Genomic DNA, 22,201 nt, shown 5'->3' on the forward strand with positions numbered 1-22,201 from the left:
TATTATTATTATTATTAATAAAAACTATTATTATTCTTATTAATGATAATAATAACTACTATTATTATTATTATTAATAACTATTATTATTATTATTATTATTATTAATAACTATTATTATCATATTATTATTATTATTCCTTGTCTATAGAAATGGAGAGAAAACAGTGGAGTTCACAAACGGCCAGCGTGAGATCCACACGCCGCAGTACAAGCAGAGGATTTACCCTGATGGAACTGTTAAAACTGTCTACTTAAATGGAAGGCAAGAGACGAAATACTCATCCGGAAGGATTCACATTAAGAACGATGAAGACATGATGATGATGAACAGAAAGTGAAGGAAGTCTCAACGGGAAAGCCTTTGCCTATTTTTATACAAGAAGCGTGACATGTACAGTAAATCTCCAGAAACATTGCATTCTTCAAGAGAATGAGAGGACCATGAGTAATGAACTATAATACCATGATAATAATATTTCTTTATTCAGTTCCATATTCCTGATTCTCTTAAAAATGTATGTGGCAGAAATATTGACGTCACTAACTCTGGAGATGCAAAACAAATGTTCATCCTTGGAAATCAAATTTCAAAATGCACTGTAGAAATACACACTCATACACTTATTGGTGTGTGTGTGTGTGTGTGTGTGTGTGTGAGTCTTAGAAAAACCACATGGATAACTGCTTGTCTGTCACGTACATCATGTCTGTGTGTCTCTCTGTACAGCAGAACTCTCTGTCCAACTTATTAATACAAAGAAATCCCAGAGATTACTCCCAAAGATACTCTCTGTAAGGTTGAGTATCTGACGCCTTGTTTACACTAAGTTGTCCTTCTTTGGTGTTTAGACAAATACACTCCCTGTTCGGTAATCGGAGAGTGAATCACAGATGAGAAATGGAAAAAGTAGATAAAAGGATAAAGATGAAGTTTTGTCTTAAAACCACTCCAGCGTGTTAAAATTCACTTATACCACTTCAGCGCTGTTATTTCAGCCAAAGTGAAAATATGAACTAATCCCAGTCAAAATATTCACTTTATCTTTTCTAATTAATATCTATTGGTGCAGGTGTTTGTTTACATTGAGACAGTAACGCATTAGTAGATTATTTTAAAGTAGATCTTTAAAGAGATCTAAGTAGACATACAGAGAGACAGGAATTTTCTGGGACTGGTTTCAGGTCCTCCAATATATAAAAACGCGAAGATATTATTAAAAGAGTAAGTTCTGACCAATGTACAGACAAAACCATTCTTTTATTTATATCGACTGTGTGCCTTGTTTAATACAAGGTAGTAAAATGCCATTTTCTAGATTTTTTTATATTCAATAAAGTTGAGTATTTCCTGATAGGATTGATTGATTATTCTGACTGGCAGATATTATTGTCCATTTTTGTTTGCTGTGAATGCCTTCAAAATACCATGCCAATAAAACGGTAATATTTATGCATATCCTTAGCAACCATTGGTCGCACTAACTCTTTTATGGTAAAAAAATAAAATAGTTGTCCTCTGTTTCAACATTGTGTTAATAAACTTGACATCATAATCAAGACGAGACTCGTGTCGCACCACACGGCTCATTATTCATAAGAGTGTGACGCGTACTGTAGCTCTGACTGATTCAGTACTCAGACTTGGATGTGTGACATTATTGTGGGTCATAAATGAGGTCCAAAGTTTAGATAGAGTCAGATTGATCAGGAGTAGTTAATTAGAAGACAGAAGGGGCTGAGACTGAAGGTATTTTTGATAACTGCATCTCCATCATTGTCTCTCCTCCTCCTCGTCTCTCTGTGGACAGGTGAAGACGTTAGCCGCCTCATGTGCCTATGCACCTCATGTACTATTGTCCTGACATCGAGTGTGTCCCGCGAGGCTTGTTGTGTGACCTCGTTGAAAGGAAATGTCAGTATGAAATCCTCAACACGATGAGATGCGTCCTGTCATGCGTTCTCTGGTCTTATGACAACCTTGACTGCTTTTGTCTGGATTCATGAATGTGAATAATAGGTAACGTCAACGCACTACATGATGAGCCTCTAGGATTTTGCCCGCGAGACGAGTTCATCTGACTCGGACGAGGTCATCTGACTCGGACCAATGATTTTTTTTGGCCGCTCTTTTTGCATATGGATGTGATTTTAAACGTGATGTCTTCTCCAAAGTCAAACTGATGGAAACTTATGTTCATAAGCAGATTTCGGTTTGAGCCGTAGAAAGACATCTCTCCCTTTGTCTCAGCCTGTCAAGCTTCCTGTAGTTCATCAAGTCAATGAGATCATTAATCAGAACTTTTTCAACCTTGACATCAGCTGGACAGTCCAAAGAAAGTGCCGGACTTCAGTTGACCTCTAAAAGCCAAGGCTCGTAGCTTGAGATCAGAAACGGGTTGCTTATGTATTTCTGTACGATCACTGTCGAGTCATAAGTCAGGTGTTTGATATCCCTAAAGATAAATATGCCCCGTCCTCGAGACAGATCCACCGGTTTACAGATCCAGTATCTGTTTTTTTGCATGCTCCTCCAGAAACCTGGTGTAATCAAGTTTAGTGCGAGATGAAAGCCAGCGGACTGAAGCCGTAGAGCGCGGGTCCGTACGTCCCTCTCATTCTTCTCAGGTTGCGTGCCAGTCAGTCTTTGCATGAGATAATGCCTGGTTTGTGGTGGTGATTCAGCCTCTGCCAGGACAAGACGTTCTCATAGTGTGAGCCGCGGAAAGCCGAGCTGCGCCAGCGCGGGTTCCAGTCTCCTTCCTCCCGTTCCTGAGGATCGAACTCCTCCCAGCCGCGCTCCAGCAGCACCTCACGCACCACGTCCGGAGCATTCCCATGGAGCCTGAACACCAGGGGAGCGTTAACACGCAGGCTAGCAGACACGGAGAAGACCACGCAGCTGTTAACAAAGCGGGGAAGTGGAGTAGAATAGTGATATTCCTGTCCTGAGGAAAAGAAAACAAAAGCATAATGAAACGTAGAAAAATCGTAAAAGTTGGTGAGAAAAAATGAAATTGAAGACAAGTCTCTTTAAATAAGTATTAGCCCCCCTGCCTGGGCTGATTCACATTTTGCAACGTCAGTTCTTGTAAATAAAACTGCGATTATTTCACACACAATCTCCTGTAATGACTTGTTTTATAGCAAGTTCCGGGAATAGAGAAGAAATAAAAAACAATGACGTCATGTAATAATAAAACAGTGATTATAAGTGTTTTGTTTTTTTCTTAATCTTATGGAAAATGTAACCAGTGCAGTATGTAAGAAAATTAATTTTACAGTAGCTCGTTTCTCTACTTACAGGTGTTCACAGGTAGCTTTCTAGCATATTTTAGCAAAAAAAAAATTTCTTAGGGATCGACATAGTCATCTGCTCTTTTACAGGTTTTATTTAATCGCTATTATATCCTTTATAACAATCTGCATGTGTTTGGCACCCAGAGGAAACCCACCAAGCACAGGGAGAACATGCAAACACCATGCACACAGACTCCGAGGTGGGAATCGAAACCTCGACCCTGGTGGTGCAAGGCGACAGTGCTATCCAAAACACCACTGTGCCACTTTACAAGTTTGGAAAAAACGCTTTGTGTCTCATGGTGATTATTATTATTATTTTTTTACATTTTTTTAATCTTTAAGTAAAAAAAATACATAATATAATTAAAATGCTGTTCCTAAAAGAATGCCTGTTATATGTGCATTAATTAATTCAGGGCAATGCTAATAAATGCACAGCTTTATTTACAAAGCACTTTTTTTTTATTTGTTTTGTTTCATTTATATTATTATTTAAAACTTTTTAATGAACACTTTCTGACACCATGCCAGTGAAAAACGAATTAATTAAGTGTACGTGTAAAAGTTCCAAATTGTAAAAATTGTAATTAATTAATATTTTATTTCCACATGAAACCTGATTTGATGGGTTTTTTTTTTTTTTTTGCATAGCATATTTTCTTTTTCTTAAAAAAAATCTAGATTTTTTTTTTTGTTTTTGTTTTTTACAATCAACAAGTTTTCCAAAAACAGTTAATACAATTTTTAATTATAATGATTTTTATGGGCAGAAAAAAGTCTTGTAGTCATATATACCGAGCTCAGACACACACACACACACACACACACTCTTACCTTGTGAGGTTTTGTTCACCGGAGCTCTGCTCTGCTTTCCAATCATCTCTGGTTGCTAGGCAACCAGCCGCGTGCCAGTGCACACGCACCACCCACTGTACCTGCACATTCGCTGGATCTGCAGCGTTCCAAGCGGCGCGTGACTCTTATATCAGACATTGAAGTAACTGTTACCATGGCCAAAAGGATGCATGCAGTATCGAGTCTATAGAGTGAGGTTGTAAGTCTGACACAGATTGAGACAGGGTGCAGCTGGAGGTTCGGGTTTCTGTTTTTTTAATCCAACAATGCGCTCTAAGTTTTCAGTTTTCCGACATGGCATCAGGAGGCGTTCATTCAAAATGTTATTTAAGGAGAAATAAAGAGAGGGTGACATGGGGAAGTCACATGTTTGTTTAAAGTAAAGGTTTAAATTTATTGCACTCTTGAATCACTTCTCTCACTCACTCTCATCTTCTATACGGCTTTATCCTGGGTCGCGGGGACCTGGAGCCTATCCCAGGAGGCTTAGGGCACGAGGTGGGGTACACACGGGACAGGGTGCCAATCCATCACAGGGCACACACATACACACACTCACACACCCATTCACACACTACGGGCAGTTTGGGAACCCCAATTATCCTAAACCTGCTAAAAAAATAATATCTTTGGACTGTGGGAGGAAACCGGAGAACCCGGATAAAGCCCACCAAAGCACGGAGAGAACCTGCAAACTCCACGCACACCCCAGATAGGAACATTGTGGGCACATGCCTGATGGGTGCATCGCTGCATGCGCTTCCCTTCTTACCCTGATGCGCGCATCGCTCTGGAATAGGCTCAATCTGGACTCATCAGGTCACATGACCTTTTCCCACCGCGCCAAAGTCCAGTCTTTATGCTTTTTAGCAAACTGAAGCATAACAAGTGGTTTTCTTATATACACACATCTGTGTAGTCCCAATCCTGTAAAGTTCTCATCACATTGTGTGTGTGTGTGTGTGTGTGTGTGTGTGTGTGTGTAAATGCTCTTATTTTTACTATTAAACATACCTGTACAGTAGCTCTAATTTCTACTTAAAAACAATGCAACTTCAGCACGTGTTTAAGTGAGTTCCAGTCTTCTGACACGGTTGTTTAAGAAATGCGAAGCTTCTCACTACATCAGTAAGGATTAAAACATTAATTATCTCCAGGTGAAACATAGTCACTGCAGAGTTTATCCAATATAAAGCAGCGTATGGTATTTTATGCTACTAATTAATGCAAACCATTTAGCAATGCTAGCTGCGTTTCACAGAGTGTTTTGCAGCAATACAGCCTGTAAAGACAATACACTAACTTCTGATCATTGTTAAAATCCTTATATTATATATTGGTTGGGTTTATGTGAACAAATGGGCAGTTAATTGAAAAACAATATCTTAAAAAAAAATAATAAAACTTTTATTTCTAAGCTTGAACAGACTACTCATGTGACACATCATCGTTACAACTCTTTAAAGTGATCAGAACAGATTGATTATCCTAAATCAATACAAAGTGACAAAGTGTAAATGATTATATTATATTAAAAAACGTTTAACATTATTGAAATGCTATGATATACAAATTGGCTTCTTTAGGTTTTAAAGTTCGCAGATTATGTACTAAAACAACTAATAGACATTTACAGTTTGATCACCAGTTAGCTAATGGCCACTAAATTAGGTGGTAAATAATGATTTATCTGCCTTAATATTTATGATTTTAACTATAAAATGTTTAACGTAGTGGTGTAGTGGTTAGCTCTGTCGCCTTGTACCTCCAGGGTCTGGGTTCGATTCCCGGCCAGGCTCGATTCCCGGCTCTGTGTGCATGGAGGGCATGTTCTCCCTGTGCTTGGTGGGTTTCCTCCGGGTACTCCGGTTTCCTCCCACAGTCCAAAGACATGCAGATTAGGCTAATTGCCGTTCCCAATTTACCTGTAGTGTTTAAATGTGTGTGTGTGTGTGTGTGTGTGCCTTCAATGGATTGGCACCCTGTCCAGGGTGTACCCTGATTCGCACTCTAAGTCACCTGAGATAGGTTCCAGGCCCCCCGCCACCCTGAATACAGCATAAAGTGGTATAGAAGATGAGTGAGTGAGTATTTTCATGATTTTATTATATATTATGAAAACAGTCGCAATTATTTCAACATCAGAAAAAAAAGTTCATTGTATTTATTTTACAGTATGTACAACAATTACTACCTCTACTACTAAAAAAAAAAAAAATAATAATAATAATAATAATAATAATGTATTAAATATGTAATGTATTGTTATTATTATTATTATTATTATTATTATTATTAAATAAACATCTGTATATATAATAAAATAGATAATTTTTTATTGCAAATACATTAGCCATGACTAAAGAAGCCACAATTTATGCCTTAACAAAAAAAAAACAGATTTTACTCTCTTGGTCAACATCTCCCAGCCTATAACCTTGTCTGACTAATGATCTGTTTCTTCTCCAGGTCGTTGGGGTACACCTCGTCTAGCTTGCCCATGTCCTTTCTGACTGCTTCAGTAGGATGCTTGTACTCGTTGTACTCCACCCAGAGGTACGTCAGCATGTTCAGTAGCAGCACTGCGATCAGGATGTAGAGTTTGGTGGACAGACAGATAAACGTGCTGTACGCGAAGGCTATCACGAAGCCCAGAGACTCCCACATGCGGTAGTTAGCGAACGCTGCCTCCTTGTGCTCAGCGAACAGCGTGCCGTAGAGAGCTGCAGTGAGGGAGAAAAAAAAATCAGGGAAAGGTACTGAAACCTGGTCTGTGATGGATGCATAAGGGGGGACTTTATAGGGGTGTGTAACACCTACCTACTGTTCATACAGACTTACATCATGACATGTGACTTTACAGCCCAGTGCGCTTTATGTCGGAGTGACATCGAGGTTATAAAGAGACATAGCTTACAAAGCTTACAAAGCCTGCGATATTTGAAATAATTGATATAATTATCGTAGTTATCTGTGTGTGTAATACTGTCGTAAAAGAGTTATGCATATTTAATTCCCTGCAGTATTTCATTTTGCTATTAATAATATTTCTCTAATGACTTTCATTCATCGCATGACACCATAATGACATGACATAATGACTAGTATATGTACTCTAATGTAATCTGATCCCTTATGTCACCATACAGTAGTCATCAATCTGGATCTCTGATGATGCTCTTATACTCAAGTTTCTTTTAACACAAATAGCACTTTTTAACTCGATAGCACAAAGTTATAGAAGAGAAATGATTTACTCATTAATGGGTCGTTTCTCTATTTAAACTTTACATCTGGATTTCAATAAAGCTTAATCATGATGTTAAATAATATTTAATAGTTTAAATAGTTAAATAGTTAAAAGTTAATAGGTAAAATAGTTAATATGGTAAAAATAAAGGTAAAAAGTTAATTGATCAGATTTTATGCTCTTTTTTTATCTCTGAAAATTCCATGATCCTACAATTACAGATGTTGATGATTTTTTACTTTCTTAATAAAGTAAATCAGCAGATTGAGACATTATTATCTTTGTTAATTTTTTCGCAGATATGCCGTACCACATCATGACTGTGCCTCAGAGCCTCAATAAATATATATATATATATATATATATATACAGTATATATATATATATATATATATATATATATATATATATATATATATTTATTGATATATATATATATATATATATATAAGGTCTTATGTTTAATTACAGTAGATCCGCTTTATTAGATTCATTCATACAGTATGTCAGAAAGGTGCTCCAGCTGTTAGGAGTCTCACCGTTGGTTTGGGTTTGCCACACAGCGTCTGCCACGCCCCACAGCGCAGGGAACACGAAGAAGACGGGCAGCTGGTCCGGGTGAGGCCTCCAGTACAGCAGAGCTATCGCAGAGCTCAGGTTGATCACAGCGGCTGTGAGGAGAACGTAGTGAAGATACCAATCAGACCAACAGGAAGTCATGATCAACTTGCATTACGCACCCTGTCTGCCTCACCTGGGACAGTCTGAGCTAACCTTACAGGTCACCATACAGGTACTTAATTATGTGTATATGTGTGTAAAAGCGGTTGACATTTGCATAAGACTCCAAGCACAAAACGGTGATCAGACTTTCGTAATATTTACTATTATTTGAATCGTGCAAAGGTTTTCACATCCGTGAATGAAATTCTCATGAACATCCAGTAAGCTGAAGTCCAAATCCTTGAAAATCGACGGAAAACTTGTCGACAGAAGGGACACATCCGGCTGTGTGAACTGTACACGCGATCATTCACCAACACCACTTGAACTTTACTCAGCTGGGAGTTATCGCCACATCGCTCCGAACCATTTCCATATGTCTGAGCCATTAAAGAAGTTCCTGGGAGGCCGGCGTTTCAGACGTGAAGCAGGCAATCCAATCATGGATCCGGCAAACTAAGAAGACTTTCTACTTGATGGTGTCCAAGCACCAGTAAAACACTGGGATCACTGCGTGATCAGCATTAGTTAACTGTGTTCTGTTTTTCTGTGGAATCAAAAGTCCCGTTTTGACTCGAATGTCTCTTGGAGTGTGCATGCGAATTTTGGTGAAAAGACCATGCGTCCATAGTGAACATCCTCAATCGATTAAAAAGACTTCTATGTTCTCTGGACAAAAAGTGTCGCAACCACAATTTTTTTTAATAATATGTTTATTGATATTAATTTAATATGTTTAATTTTTTTATATTTTATTAATTCTACCGTAAAAAAAAATAAGCGATAATATTTGGGTACCTGAATGGTGTCAATAAAACTAATAATCTATTTATAACCTACATACTGTATCTTCATGAGTTAAAATGACACCCGGGTGTAGCAACAATGCACTATGACTAAAATGCTTCGCAGCTCAGGACACCCTCATTACTCACCCAAGCTGAAGAGGGCGATCCTGCCGGTGTACTGCGCGAGCTTCCCGACCACGTAAGAGCTCACCGAGTTCACGGCACCGAAGCAGATCATCACAAAGCCAACATAATGTATTCCCAGTGCACACGTCACATAATTCTGCAAAGACAAGCACATTGACAAATGCAGATCATTTCAGGGACCACTGTCACAGTGGACTACGACACCTACAGTACGCACTCAGGTGTGCTTGTGCCCTGAGAGGGGTGGGTTAGGCTCCGGGTCCCGCATGACCCTGATGTGGGAAGGTGATTAGATAGATGAACGGAGTATGGATGCAGTGTGAAGTTTACTTTGTTATAAAAAAAAACACAAAATAGCTACAATACTAAGTATTTGGACAGTTAAACCTACTCTAGTTGTCAAATACTGTATAATCCATCACGAATGTGAAAGACCAACACCCAAGCAAACCCAAGACTCCCATGCCCCACCCATGCTCGTAGGGACTAATGGCCAACCAGTTTGCAAAAATCACAACCCACAACCTAGGTGGTTATATAACGTTAATGGATTTAATGTTATGGCTGATCTGTGATATTAGTGAGAGTTACAACCTAAAGCACAAGGATTTAAGAACAGAATGGGGGAATAATGTGATAGAAACCCAGAAGGAACAGCATGCACAGTACGATAGCAGCTTCTGTGGACAGTGGTGGGTCAGTGTGTTAAGGCTCTCGGTTACTGATCAGAAGGACAAATCTGTATTTTTAAACAGGATAATTATCCAAAGGTTGTTCTGCCTTTAAAGCTCTAAAAGCTAGGAAGTGTCTATATATCTATGTGATGCAGTCGAGAAGAATTAAGCAGATTGTTCATGCCCTAATGTGGATCAATGGAAATTATAGAAGCTGGCTGATTCCATAGCAAAATATTATTTCAAGGCATTTCAAGAAAAAAATAGTTGGAAAACTGAACACAAATCCACCGTAAGTGTGATCTTTAATAAAGTTGAGATTGAGTTTCTAAATACTTCCTCGTCTAAGCATGCCCAGGTCAACGTTAGAAAAATGTGCTTGTGGCATTGGGGTCTTTTTTTTTTCTAATTAAAAGAAAATCAGACATTTGTCAATGGAGTCACTATGTATGTAAGTAATGATATTCTCAGGTCTGCTCACCTTGGTGTATTCTCCGGCGAGAAAGCTTTGCTCGAACCCACTGTACATCGTCAATGGAATGAGCATTATCAGCCTCTTATCTTTTAAAAGCCTGAACGTGGCCAGGAAGGTACTGCAGAACTTCTGGTTGCCTATGTTCCTCCGAAATTCCTTCGCTTCTTTTCCATCAATGTTGTCCAGGAAAACTGCCACTAGGATCATCGCCAGAACTCCCACACCTACAAAGGGTATTTAGAGTTATATATTGTATATGGGCTTTTAAAAAAAAAAATTACAATTCTGTGTAGAAAAGCTATTATCTGTTTGGAAGTCCTGAGTGTTTACCGATATAGCAACTCATCAGAATGTTGACGAGGTTCTGCTCCGGGCGTGTGAAGTTCCCCGTGGTGGTAAAGTTCTCGTTGCACAGAGCAGCACCACAGAACTGCAGTCTCTCCTCAGGAATGTCGGCTTTGATAACATACACACCGGTGATGAATACAGCATACAGTCTAATCGTGTCCAATCATGTGTTTTGGTTCGGTCCTACCTATATTAGCATCTTGTTGAAATATCAGCGACGACATGAGGTTTCCCCAGACAGCTGATGACTGGAAGATTAGAAAGAACACGCCAAAGTATTGGTTTATGATATCCTGGCCTTTCTTGTTTTCTTTCTCTGCTTGAAAGTTGCCGCTGATAGTGAGGTATGTGCATTTAGCAGACCAAAGTGGGGAACCGCCCAAACCCAGGACAGCAGATGTAGCGATCAGACTCGGCCTGCGGATGTGACACGTTTTTATTAAAGATTGACTGGTAATGCTGTGGAACATCTCAAGAAACCTTTATAGTTATTAAAGTCTCAAAAATTTTACTGTACTTCCACTATATGGACAATAGTATTTGGCCAGACCTGTTAATTATTGAATTCAGGTGTTTCCATTCAGTCTCTTGTCCAGAGTGAAACGCTTCAGCATACCAAGACATCTTGGACAATGCTCTGCTTCCAAATTTGTGGTGATAGTTTGGTGAGATCCCTTTTCTATTTCAACATGACTGTAGCCCCAGTGCACAAAGTAAGAACTTATAAAGACATGATTTGATGAGTCCGATGTGGATGAACTTGACCGGCCCTAACACCGAGCCCTGTGACCTCAACCCCATCGAGCTCCTTTGGGATAAACTGGAATGGAGATTGTGAGCCAAGCCTTCTCATCCAACATCAGTGCCTCCTGACCTCAGTTGAATAGAATTCCCACAAAAACACACCAAAATCTTGTGGACAGCCTTGCAGTTATAGCTGCTAAAGTGGAGTTGACTCTGTTTTTTCTGTTTTAAGTTCATGTATTTGGATTTGTCCATATAGTGTAGTGTACATTATGTAATTATAAACCATTAAAAATAAAAAATAAAAGGTTTTAAAACATATATAAAGAAGACTTCTCTGATAAAAACACTCAACTTAGAACCTTCAGATATAGACAAATTAAAGAATCCTTAACGATGCATTAGGTAAGGTTTTAACCCTTTAAGTCCACTTAAAGGATCCACTTTAATGATGCTACTTTTAAGCGCACTTGAACAATGCATGAATAACTGCATAAAAGCTAAGATATAACCCTACAGACATAAACAATTTGTGATACTGATAATAAAGTTGTCCACGAGTGCCTTGACTGTACCCTCCTCTTATGCACTCCAATCTCTAGTGTTAGCATTGTTAGCTAAAGGATAGGACATTCAGCTGGTTAAGAGCCAAGTTACAACCCTATAAAGTTACAAAATTAGGTGCATAATGCTTTATGAGGATGTTCACAGATTAAATTCTTATCTGTTTGTTTTGTTGTGTAAAACCCGTGTCCTGCCAAATTGAGCTGCCATGTCAAAAAACGCCACTGTAACGTGAATTGTTAGCCAAAATAAATGCTAAATTATCATAGGGAGAATGTACTACAACTGTAAGTGGAGCATGACACTTTATTATTTAGTGAATTTAGTGGTAGCATGTTCTGACAAATATCACTATCAAACACTGCTTTTAATACATAATCAATAAAATAAATGAAACAATTCCCGAGATTGTCAGGATTTTTAGAACACCAGCCCTGCAAACTGTTTAAAGCTTTGTACAGATTGTGTTCACGTAACAATCAATGAGACTCTGCATCCAGCTTTATCTCCTCCATCTGTAATAAATGACTCCACCGTGTCAGTGTGGGTCTGATGAACTGATAAGTATTTGAAGCACAGAATGATTTTTTTTTTTTTTTAATCTGGCTATGCTTATCCTGTACAGGAATGCGGGAAGCCCAGAGCCTATCCCAGCAGACTCTGGGCACGAGGCAGGGTACACCCTAAACAGGGTGTCAAACCATTGCCGGGCACACACACCACGGGCAATTTGGGAACACCAATTATCCTAATCCGCATGTTTTAGGACTATGGGAGCAAACTGGAGTACCCAGAGGAAACGTGCTGCCTTTAGAGATTTTACTTAAAATAAAAATTCATTGTAATAACATGCTGATATAAGTATGCTAGTATGCATATATATATATATGACCAGACAGTATGCCAAAAACAAAATGACCAGAAGTGTGCAAAATGAAATGAAGTATAAAGAATTCATTTTATATATATATATATATATATATATATATATATATATATGCATACTAGCATACTTATATCAGCCGAGGAGGGTATATATATATATATATATATATATATATATATATATATATATATATATATATATATATATATATATATATATATATATAAAATGAATTCTTTATACTTCATTTCATTTTGCACACTTCTGGTCATTTTGTTTTTGGCATACTGTCTGGACATTTATATATTTATATTATGTCCGTTTCATTTTGCAGACTTTTGCACATTTCCATGTTTTGCATATTTGTACAGACATTGTTGTGTATAATTTGTTACAGCTAGGTTTTTTTTGTATCCCATATTTTATATTTTGTCCTTTTTTTTCTTTTTGCATTTTTTCTTTATTTTGGAAAAAAGGTTTCTATATTTTATTTTTTATTCCATTCCCTAAATTATTTCTATTTATATTAATAATTTGACAAATAAAATTCAAATTTAATGTTTAAATTTGAATTCTATAGACAATATAAGTATATAAGGTTTATTGATTAAAATATATATATATACAGTATATACAGTATATATATATATATATTTTTTTTTTATTATTATTATTTTTTATTTAACACACAACTCTTAAAGATTAAACAAACCATACCTTTTAAAAAAATCTTTCATTGTATTTGTAGCTGGATAGACTTACCATCCAGGGAGGAGATTTCCAAACGAATAGCTGATGTAGCAGGCCATAGAGAGGAAGATGGTCCATTTACAGCCCAGGTTCTTGATCATGATGGGGGGAAGGAACATGGAGGACAGGATGATGGTTCCGTAAATGACACTCAGCGAGATAACGCCCATCCCCTCCTCGGCGTTCAGGCTGCTCTGTGATACACAGTGTGAGGTACAGCATAGTCACAAACCCTGATGTCTTCACTTCCACTTATACTGTAAGTTCAGGAACCCACTTCATTCTATTGAATAATGACTTGGTGGATATAAAATACAGGCATGGTGGTGTTAGCATCATGCGTTTTATGTTTGTGGACTAAGTAGCATTTTCAATGAATTCTTATGAGAAATTGTAGTATGTTGTTTCAGTCATTCATTCATTCATTCATTCATTCAGTGGGGTCCGAAAGTCTAAAATAAATGTTTTTATCTGTACTATTTAAGGCAAATAATTTAAATTAAAGTTTTAGCACAAAGAAGTACAAAGAAATCAATCTTTAGGGTTCGGACACACCTTTTAATTCCATGGCCTTTCCTGATTTTTATTTCTTCCTACACTGTAAATCAATGCTGAAGACGTCTGTTGAGGTTCTCAGTCACCCAGATGAGGCCGTCTGGAGGTTAAATCAGGTCATCTGGACTCATATCAAGTTGACACGACTCAACTTCCAGATAATGAGTTGATTTCGAGATGTACAGTATCTGCTACTTATAATTGTAAAGCCTTTATAACGGCTCTAATCTGAGGTGCTGGTTGAGGTTAACTGGTGGGTTCTGAGGCTGGTGACTCTAAATGAACTTCTCCCCTGCAGCAGAGGAACGCTTTGGTCTTGCTTTCCTGGGAAAATCTTAATTTAGAGACTATTTCATCAGGGTGTTTGATGGGTTTTGTACACAATACTGTTCCAGAACAGCTTAATTCCATGCCTTAAAATAACAACTGATTGTTGTTATTTAATTACATAATGACATGAGTGTTTTGAAAAAAAAAAAAAAAATCCAGTATTGTCGTAGAATGTAGAAACTATTTTTTGCGGTAAGTAAATCCAATATCCAGTAAACATGTCAGTATATAGGCTTAGATCATATCTGTGACTTCTGCTATCATCAGCATGTTGTGGTTGCTTGAGAACCGTCTTTATTATATATATATATATATATAGACTACACCCAAGGTGTCACTGCAGTGTTATGAGATTTGAATCAAAGGGCGAACCATGAGGTCAGGGGACAAATATGATAGAAAGATGATTGGTGATGGACATGAATAAACAATGTCCTACATGTCCATGTCCTTCAGCCTGAGTATCGGCAAGTATAAAAAAGAGCTGTGGAGTCCCTCTGGGCGGGCACGGTGGAACCTTACATCAAAGCTTCCCTAGAACCGAGAGGTGGGGGTGTGGGGGGGGGTCATATTTAACCCTCTGAAATTTGCTTTCCCTGAAGTGTTTTTCCTTGTACTACACACTACAGCTTACCAACAATTACATTTCATTTGATTAATTAGTGGCACAACTTCATAAAAAATAAACAAATTACATGTATAGCTATATTAAATGTTGTTCATTTAAAAGGTCATATGCTAAGACATACAGCTTGTCACTGTTACCAAGGAACCTCTCCTCATTTATCCTGAATGTTACAACAACAAAAAAAAGCTGACACTGGAGACTCCTTCCAGAAATGCGGAGTGAACATCTCCTTCCATACAGTAAAACTATATACAATGACTTGTTAAATACTGTTTATATCAGAATACCGTTAGATTATGTGAGGGTCTGCTGTACAAGTCCCAGAGTACAAGTGGTTACCGTAGTAACTATAACAAATTTCTTATTAATATGAGATATAATTTTTATATGTAATATAAATCTGAGTCAGAGCTGCTGCTGTAGAGAATCAGTAGACGGTTACCTGTAGAGCCTGCAGTCCTCCGTACGCCGTGAACAAGGACAAAAATCCAAAAGACACCACAAGCACATTTTTGGTATTTCGGCTGATCATTTTGGCAGATATATAAAAAAAAAATTTCTGTAGAGAGAAAATACAGAAAATATCAGAACAACAGCTCACAAGAAGATTCTGATTGCCATTTGTGAGATTTTCACAAACACACGGTACATATAGCGATGAAGCACAGCTGGTTGTGCTGGAGGACAAAGTTCAGCACATGAAGGTGTGAACGGAAAAGTCAGCTTTTTTCCACGGGACAGTCATTAGGGAGTGTATGGTAATAGCTAAACTTCCAAAACCCGGCTGATAACAGTAAAACAGAAGAAGACACAAAAGCTTCCAACTTTTTTATTATTATTATTATTATTATTATTATTATTATTATAACTTGAGAGTATCGTTGAAACAGGATGAAGTGTGTTTAGTCCATGTTTAGTGCATGTCAATCACATGTGAACGGCAAGTTGTAATTCTGATCGATTTATATGTCATTGTTGAACGTTAACTTGTATAAACTTAACTCATGTAAAAAAAAAAAAAAGTTATTGGTTTTGTTTGGCACAAACTGAGATTGACTCGATTGGATCATTTAAATTCGGTGAATACGGTTTGATTACGGTATTTCTACTGTGTTGGCACCAAGATAATGATCCAAATATTAGTCAATAGGCTGATGTCATCTGCCAACTAACTGGCATTGGGTCATTTTTCCACACCACACCTGCGTCGGCTAATGGGACTGTTGGTGAAATGTAGGAACACAAATATTTAAATGTACATTATGTACTGGTTCATCTTCTGTATATTGTTTTCCACCACAGATGCATAATTCTGTCTGAGAAAATACAACATCATTGAAATCCTTGCAATAGAACTAGTAATGTAGCTAAACTAGCCAGGGTTAACGTAAGTTATTCATTTTATTTTATTATTATCACTTGTATATATTATTAGAGCTCTTACTATAACTTTTTTCATGCAATTAATTATTTGACCCTAAAGGCTTCCCATAATTGCAGCATGGTTTCCCGGCTAATGCAGATAATAAGAGCTGAACGTCAAGTTTCATTATAAAAAAACTTCTAGATGGAAAACTAAAGTTGTGTGCTGGAGCTAGCTTTAAGGAAACTATTTTTTCAATAAAAGATTAAATGTAAGAGGTGAGAGCGGTGGCTCATACGGCTAAGGGTTCTCCATTGGGTTCTCCTCCATTGAGGACATTCATTGTGGACTTACTGTATCATCTGCACAATAATAATCATGAACAATCATTTGCACAATCATTTGCAGCTTTGCACACGCACTGCTGACTTTTTCTTTCTTGAACATACTGCAGACTTTTTCCATACACTTGCGTAATTTGCACACTACATTCTGTTTACAGTGTAAATATAGGCTACATACTTTAAATATATTGATATATATTTTTTTATATTCTGCTTTTAATTCTACCACATAACATTAACACATTAACACTGATTATCGGGTATATCCCGGTAAACTGGTGACAGGATCATGGACACCCAAGGCTCACCCATGCCCGTGGGGACCAAAGGCCGGATAACCGACCAGATCACACCGAAAAGCCAATGCATCATAAATTGTGGAAATAGTCAGTTTGGGCCAGAACACCCAGTACACCACCCATACACCATGCACAGGCAGATAAACAGCCGAAGCGCGCCAACCCAGCCTTCAAACTCCCCAAAACCCAGTGCAACTGAGCACCCATTGGATGCACTGGAAAAACTAATCTGATCCACCCCAGAATCCACAGCATCCCAAGTGATCATGGTGCCAGAGACACCACTGCTCATCCCCAGAGGCTCCGGTGTCACGAGGGGAATGATGTTTCGTCTTGTAATGTTATGGCTGCTAGGTGTTCTTGTCAACCATCACTGCACTTTGCTCTAATAAATTTGTACCATCCAGATAAAGTGTGATGCTCCATTTACTGTAACTCTTCTCCTCTCCTCAATAACAAGGGAGTAGCAAGGTCCAAAAATTTCAGTCGACACGATAAGATAAACTGGATAAGGCTGTTGATTGTAAATGCTTTACTGCTTGTATACGGTGACTGCAGAATAAACTCTGCCTCTCCACCCATCAATAAACCGTTCGTATATACATGACAGTGTGCATTTACGAGCCGTTTTCAGATGAGCTCTATGCTTTTTCCCCCCTGATTGACTTCCTTGTTGTCAAAAAAAAAAAAAAAACATAAAGAATGAACCTTGATCAGAATCCAAGTGACACCTCACTGCCAAGAATCTACTCTGCACTGATTCCTGATTGCTCTCCTTAAACACAGCGGGCTGGTTTATGGCCTTAAATGTGTAACTGATGGGATGAGCTGATAACGAGATTCCTCGCTGGAAACTCTTCGGTATCTTAAAGTACGCTGTGGTTTAGATTAGATACACATTTTTGTTTGTTTTATGTCTCTTAAAGTTAATAAGAGAACAAACACAACTTGTCATATTACCATGAAACAGAAAAACATTAAATGCCCTTCTAACACACGAGACTCCGCCCATTAATGTTACATAAACATGTTATCACAGAAAAAAGCCGTCAAAGCAACCATCAATTAAAGAAATTTAATATATTTACAGTGATAATAAAATATTTCCATTAAATTTAATCATATGCAAAAATAATGTATCGATATTAAATCAATGTATTTACACAATCATTAGACCACAATATACTGAACTTTAAAAGTCTAATTGTATAGACTTTAACTTTACATTTTTAAGTTAATGTAATTTGTCATGCTTGTTTAATCTCTTTTATTATTTAATCATGGAAGTGGTTTACACATTTTACCATTTTTTACAAAAAAAACCTAATTTATTGTTGTATAAATATTTTTCCCACACGAGCAAGAACCATGTTTAGTAAGTGTGGCAATATCAGTACATCATGAAGAAACAATCGTGTGTAAAAAATAAATATTTTTGCACAGTTCTATATTTAAATAAATGTGCATTTAATGTACCTTTTTAATACAAAAGTAAATAAAAATATTTTTCAGTGCACACCCTATTAATGGTTTGTTAAATTATTTTAATCCTATATGACCAAACATTCTCTCATTCATTTATTTATCTATCTATCTATCTATCTATCTATCTATCTATCTATCTATCTATCTATCTATCTATCTATCTATCTATCTATCTAATATGCATTTTTATTTAGTGTATGTTTTATTTCTTTGTACAGCACTTAATTAAATGTGACTTAAATAATTAAATGTGACTTAAATAAATGTGATTAACTTAAATAAATAATAAATATTCTTAATAAATGTAATATTCTATTAAAAATACAAAAAAGAGATATATTATTGAAACCAACTTGTGACTCATTTGAAAGCAATTAATGCACCTGAACAGTTGTACAGAATATTAAAATAATCACAAACGTTGCCAGCACTGTGTTAAAGTAAAAAAAAATAAAATAAATAAAGTAAAAAATAAAAAAGATGCATTCCTTTACTGTGGTGTTTCTAATACTCTTAGGTTGAGCACCCTCTTCTACATCCGGAATTTGTTAAGGCAACCATTTAAACCAGAGTCCCCCCTAAAACAAACCAAAAAAGGCATCTGATCCATGTAGACATCAAGCTTAACATTTGATCGTATGCGAAAGAATGGATAATAATTTGAGTCGGCCATAATAGTGTGCATGAGATCAACAGTACGATCAAATACGTGTGAATATTCACAGCCACGTTAAAATAGTTGCATCATGCTTAGTCATATGTTAGTTCATTGTTTTGCATTTTTCAAAAAGACTACAGTATGTTGAAATTGAAAAAAAAAATTCTAATTGCATGCAAACTAAAAAAAAAAAACGAGAAAGATTTAAAAAATATATATATTTGAAATGTCTGCCATTACTGTTTCCTTGCCTTTGTGCACCTCTTAAAGGGAGCCACACTCTGGGAAACCCGGCCTTAGAGAACGAGTGAAAAATCAAATATATATTTTATATAAATAAATATAAAGTATAAAAAAAATTTAATATAGACTTTAACTTAATTGTAAATTTCTCAGTTGATATAATTCGTCATGGGCATTTTGTCTCTTTCTCTTCCTTCTTTTATCATCATTATTATTATTATTATTATTATTATTATTATTATTAATATTATTATTACTACTACTTACACACACAATATTTAACAAGACACATTTCTGTAGTAAAGTATTCTGGATCCTAATATTAAATAAACACTTTATATAAAGTATAATCTACAAAAACACACTGTATATTTATATTTACCTGCTACAGTGAGTTCCTGGAGATTCCTGTGTAGTGATAAGACCCTTAGAAGAACGTTGTTCTAACATGCACTTACAGCAGGTCTGGCCAGATCTGTATACAAATTTTTTTTTTTTTTCAAATTGGAAAGGCAGGGTGTGTCTGGTTTTACGCAACTTCTGTTTTCATCTGTTTTCAGTCCAGAAGCTTCTCTAGTCTATTTGTTTTTGCTTAATTCTGTTAGAACTAAAATCACCTACTGTAGTCTAGACTGATACGTATGTCTTTATATTTTATTCTTTTTACAAATTAGAGAAGTAAGTTGCAAGGTGGGACCTTCATGGACCGGTTTCGATTGTCTAGTACATCCTGTATACATATGTGTGTGTATGTGTGTTATGTGAAGCAATTTGTGCCAACTCTTTGTGAATGGTGCTATATAAACAAACACTAATTATCCTCGCACAGATGCTCGATCAAATAGAGATCTAGGGATCTGCTTAACCACTACACCACCGTGCCTTTTCTGTGTGCATGGAGTTCGCTTGATCTCCCCGTGCTTGGTGGGTTTCCTCCGGGTACTCCGGTTTCCCGGAGTTAGGCTGATGGGCGTTCCATGATTTCCCATAGTGTGTGAGTATGAGTGTGAGTGTGTGTGCCCTGTGATGGACTAGGGATGGACTCCAGGGTGTACCGCGCCCCGTGCCCTAAGTCTCCTGGGATAGGCCCTATAAGTCCTGGGATGAGCTTCAGCCCCCCACGACACTGTATGCAGGATAAAGTGGTATAGACGATGAGTGAGTGAGTGATTACATCATATCTTATATGATCATGTGATATAGGAAAGCAATAAATAAATTCCACATTTGTTTTGCTTTAGGGCGGCACTAAGGTGTAGTGATTGGTACTGTAGCCTTGCACCTCCAGGGTCTGGGTTCGATTCCCGTCTATGAGTGGATGGAGTTTGCATGTTCTCCCCGTGCTCCCCGGGTTTCCTCTGCGTGCTCCGGTTTCCTCCCACAGTCCAAAGACATGTAGGTTAGGTCGATTGGTGTTCCAGAAAAAAAATGCCCGCAGTGTGTGTGCCCTGCGATGGATTGGCACCCTGCCCAGGATGTACCCCGCCTCGTTCCCCAAGTCTCCTGAGATAGGCTCCAGGTCCCCGTGACCCTGAATACAGGATAAAGCGGTAACACCAAGATGAGTGAGTGAGTGAGTTTTGCTTTAGCTTTTTTACACCACCAGGGGGCAGTGTTGGACAAAAGTTAAGCATTTCTTATGTTTAGTGTAATACAGTATGTGCTACTGAGATGAAGTGGAGTTATCTCACCCACTGTGAGTGTCTGGCATTATAACCCACTGTATAATGCCAGACACTCACACACACTCACACACTTCTACTCAGGAGAAACTTACTTTCACTCATCTTTACCGCTTTATCCTGTATTCAGGGTCTCGGGGACCTGGAGCCCATCCCAGGAGACTTAGGGCACGAGGCGGGGTACAGGAGACAGGGTTCAGAAGAAACTTCTCCAAAGACATAAGAAGACGCCATGCTTTATGTAATGCTTAATCAATAATAATAATAATAACACTCTTCATATAATCAGGCCGATATGTTATACATTATACATAAGTTATATAAAATAATGTTATACATTATACATAGTTATATATAAGTTCATATTTATCTGCTAACACCCATTAATCCTCTTATTCTTAAATCTCACCCACATCAAGAAAAAAAAAACTTCCTGAATATTATCCAGTTTATTTTATTGAAACAAGACCTCAAGAACTTAAATGCAACAAAACATACGGTTCTTATTTTATCCGGTTTTGGAGGTTTTGAGAAAGAAATTCATCAAACTACTAAAGAAGCTGTGGAGTATCATTTCCATAGTGGAATGTAGAACCCTGGGAACATTGGACCTTGGTATCATGGAACCCTGGAGACATACTGTAGGACCCTAGAACTGGGGGACACAAGGGTCTGGGGATATAGGGCTCCATTTCATGCTCGCATTATGTGCCATGTACATCTGGAGAACAGAGAACCCTGGGAAAATAGGGATGACCTCGCTGTAGCGTTGCAAATTCAATCCACTGGAACTTCGAGGCTCTGAGCATTTTCCAGCATGACAGTACCCCTGTACAGTTCTGTACAGTATTCACAAGGTGAGCTCCAAGAAGATTTTAAAGGTGAACTGAACAAGTCCCGACATCAGCGCCTCAGCTCACTAATCCCCTGAGCCATGTCCAAAAGGTTCACGAAAAGCCTTCCCTTAAAGAGTGGGGGGAAGTCTGAAATGGGAAAACTCAAGAAGGACATACAGTACAGGATGGGTGTCATGATCAGGTGTCCACACACTTAGTGCAGGACAAGTCATCACAAGTGAACAAAAGGCTTTAGATAGATAGAGCCACC

General features: G+C 37.6%; 3 protein-coding genes across 3 annotated transcripts in view; 1 reads left to right on the forward strand and 2 right to left on the reverse strand.

The window, feature by feature from the left end:
• si:ch211-140l13.3 (centromere protein J) overlaps window positions 1-533 on the forward strand; it is a 41,685-nt gene extending 41,152 nt beyond the window's left edge. Inside the window, exon 17 of the mRNA XM_053488898.1 lies at window positions 152-533. Within this exon, the coding sequence (XP_053344873.1) occupies window positions 152-341 (190 nt within the window). The 3' untranslated portion in view covers window positions 342-533. The remainder of the gene's footprint in view (window positions 1-151) is intronic.
• A 1,174-nt stretch (window positions 534-1,707) lies between these two features.
• ttll2 (tubulin tyrosine ligase-like family, member 2) lies at window positions 1,708-4,183 on the reverse strand. Its single transcript, XM_053488823.1, is given in 8 exon segments — window positions 1,708-1,946; window positions 1,949-2,078; window positions 2,081-2,181; window positions 2,184-2,221; window positions 2,223-2,513; window positions 2,515-2,561; window positions 2,563-2,948; window positions 4,138-4,183. Coding segments are annotated over 8 exon segments (1,278 nt in total).
• A 2,236-nt stretch (window positions 4,184-6,419) lies between these two features.
• Window positions 6,420-15,689, reverse strand: unc93a (unc-93 homolog A). Its single transcript, XM_053489267.1, has 8 exons — window positions 15,463-15,689; window positions 13,520-13,701; window positions 10,751-10,980; window positions 10,546-10,671; window positions 10,222-10,439; window positions 9,067-9,202; window positions 7,948-8,079; window positions 6,420-6,881 (listed from the first exon to the last, which is right to left on the reverse strand). Exons 1-8 carry the CDS (start codon window positions 15,550-15,552, stop codon window positions 6,589-6,591), a joined length of 1,407 nt encoding a protein of 468 aa, XP_053345242.1. The 5' UTR covers window positions 15,553-15,689; the 3' UTR covers window positions 6,420-6,588.
• Window positions 15,690-22,201: the final 6,512 nt, after the last annotated feature.

The sequence above is a fragment of the Clarias gariepinus genome, chromosome 27 (genome assembly GCF_024256425.1).
Source record: "Clarias gariepinus isolate MV-2021 ecotype Netherlands chromosome 27, CGAR_prim_01v2, whole genome shotgun sequence".
NCBI lineage: Eukaryota > Metazoa > Chordata > Actinopteri > Siluriformes > Clariidae > Clarias > Clarias gariepinus.

Excerpts from the sequence above, each read along its gene's own strand:
- unc93a (XM_053489267.1), bottom strand. The coding sequence starts at position 15,552 with ATGATCAGCCGAAATACCAAAAATGTGCTTGTGGTGTCTTTTGGATTT. Across the intron at positions 13,702-15,462 it reads GAGGACTGCAGGCTCTACAG|AGCAGCCTGAACGCCGAGGA; the intron begins GTAACCGTCTAC and ends TGTGTATCACAG. Across the intron at positions 10,672-10,750 it reads TCAACAAGATGCTAATATAG|CCGACATTCCTGAGGAGAGA; the intron begins GTAGGACCGAAC and ends ATGTTATCAAAG.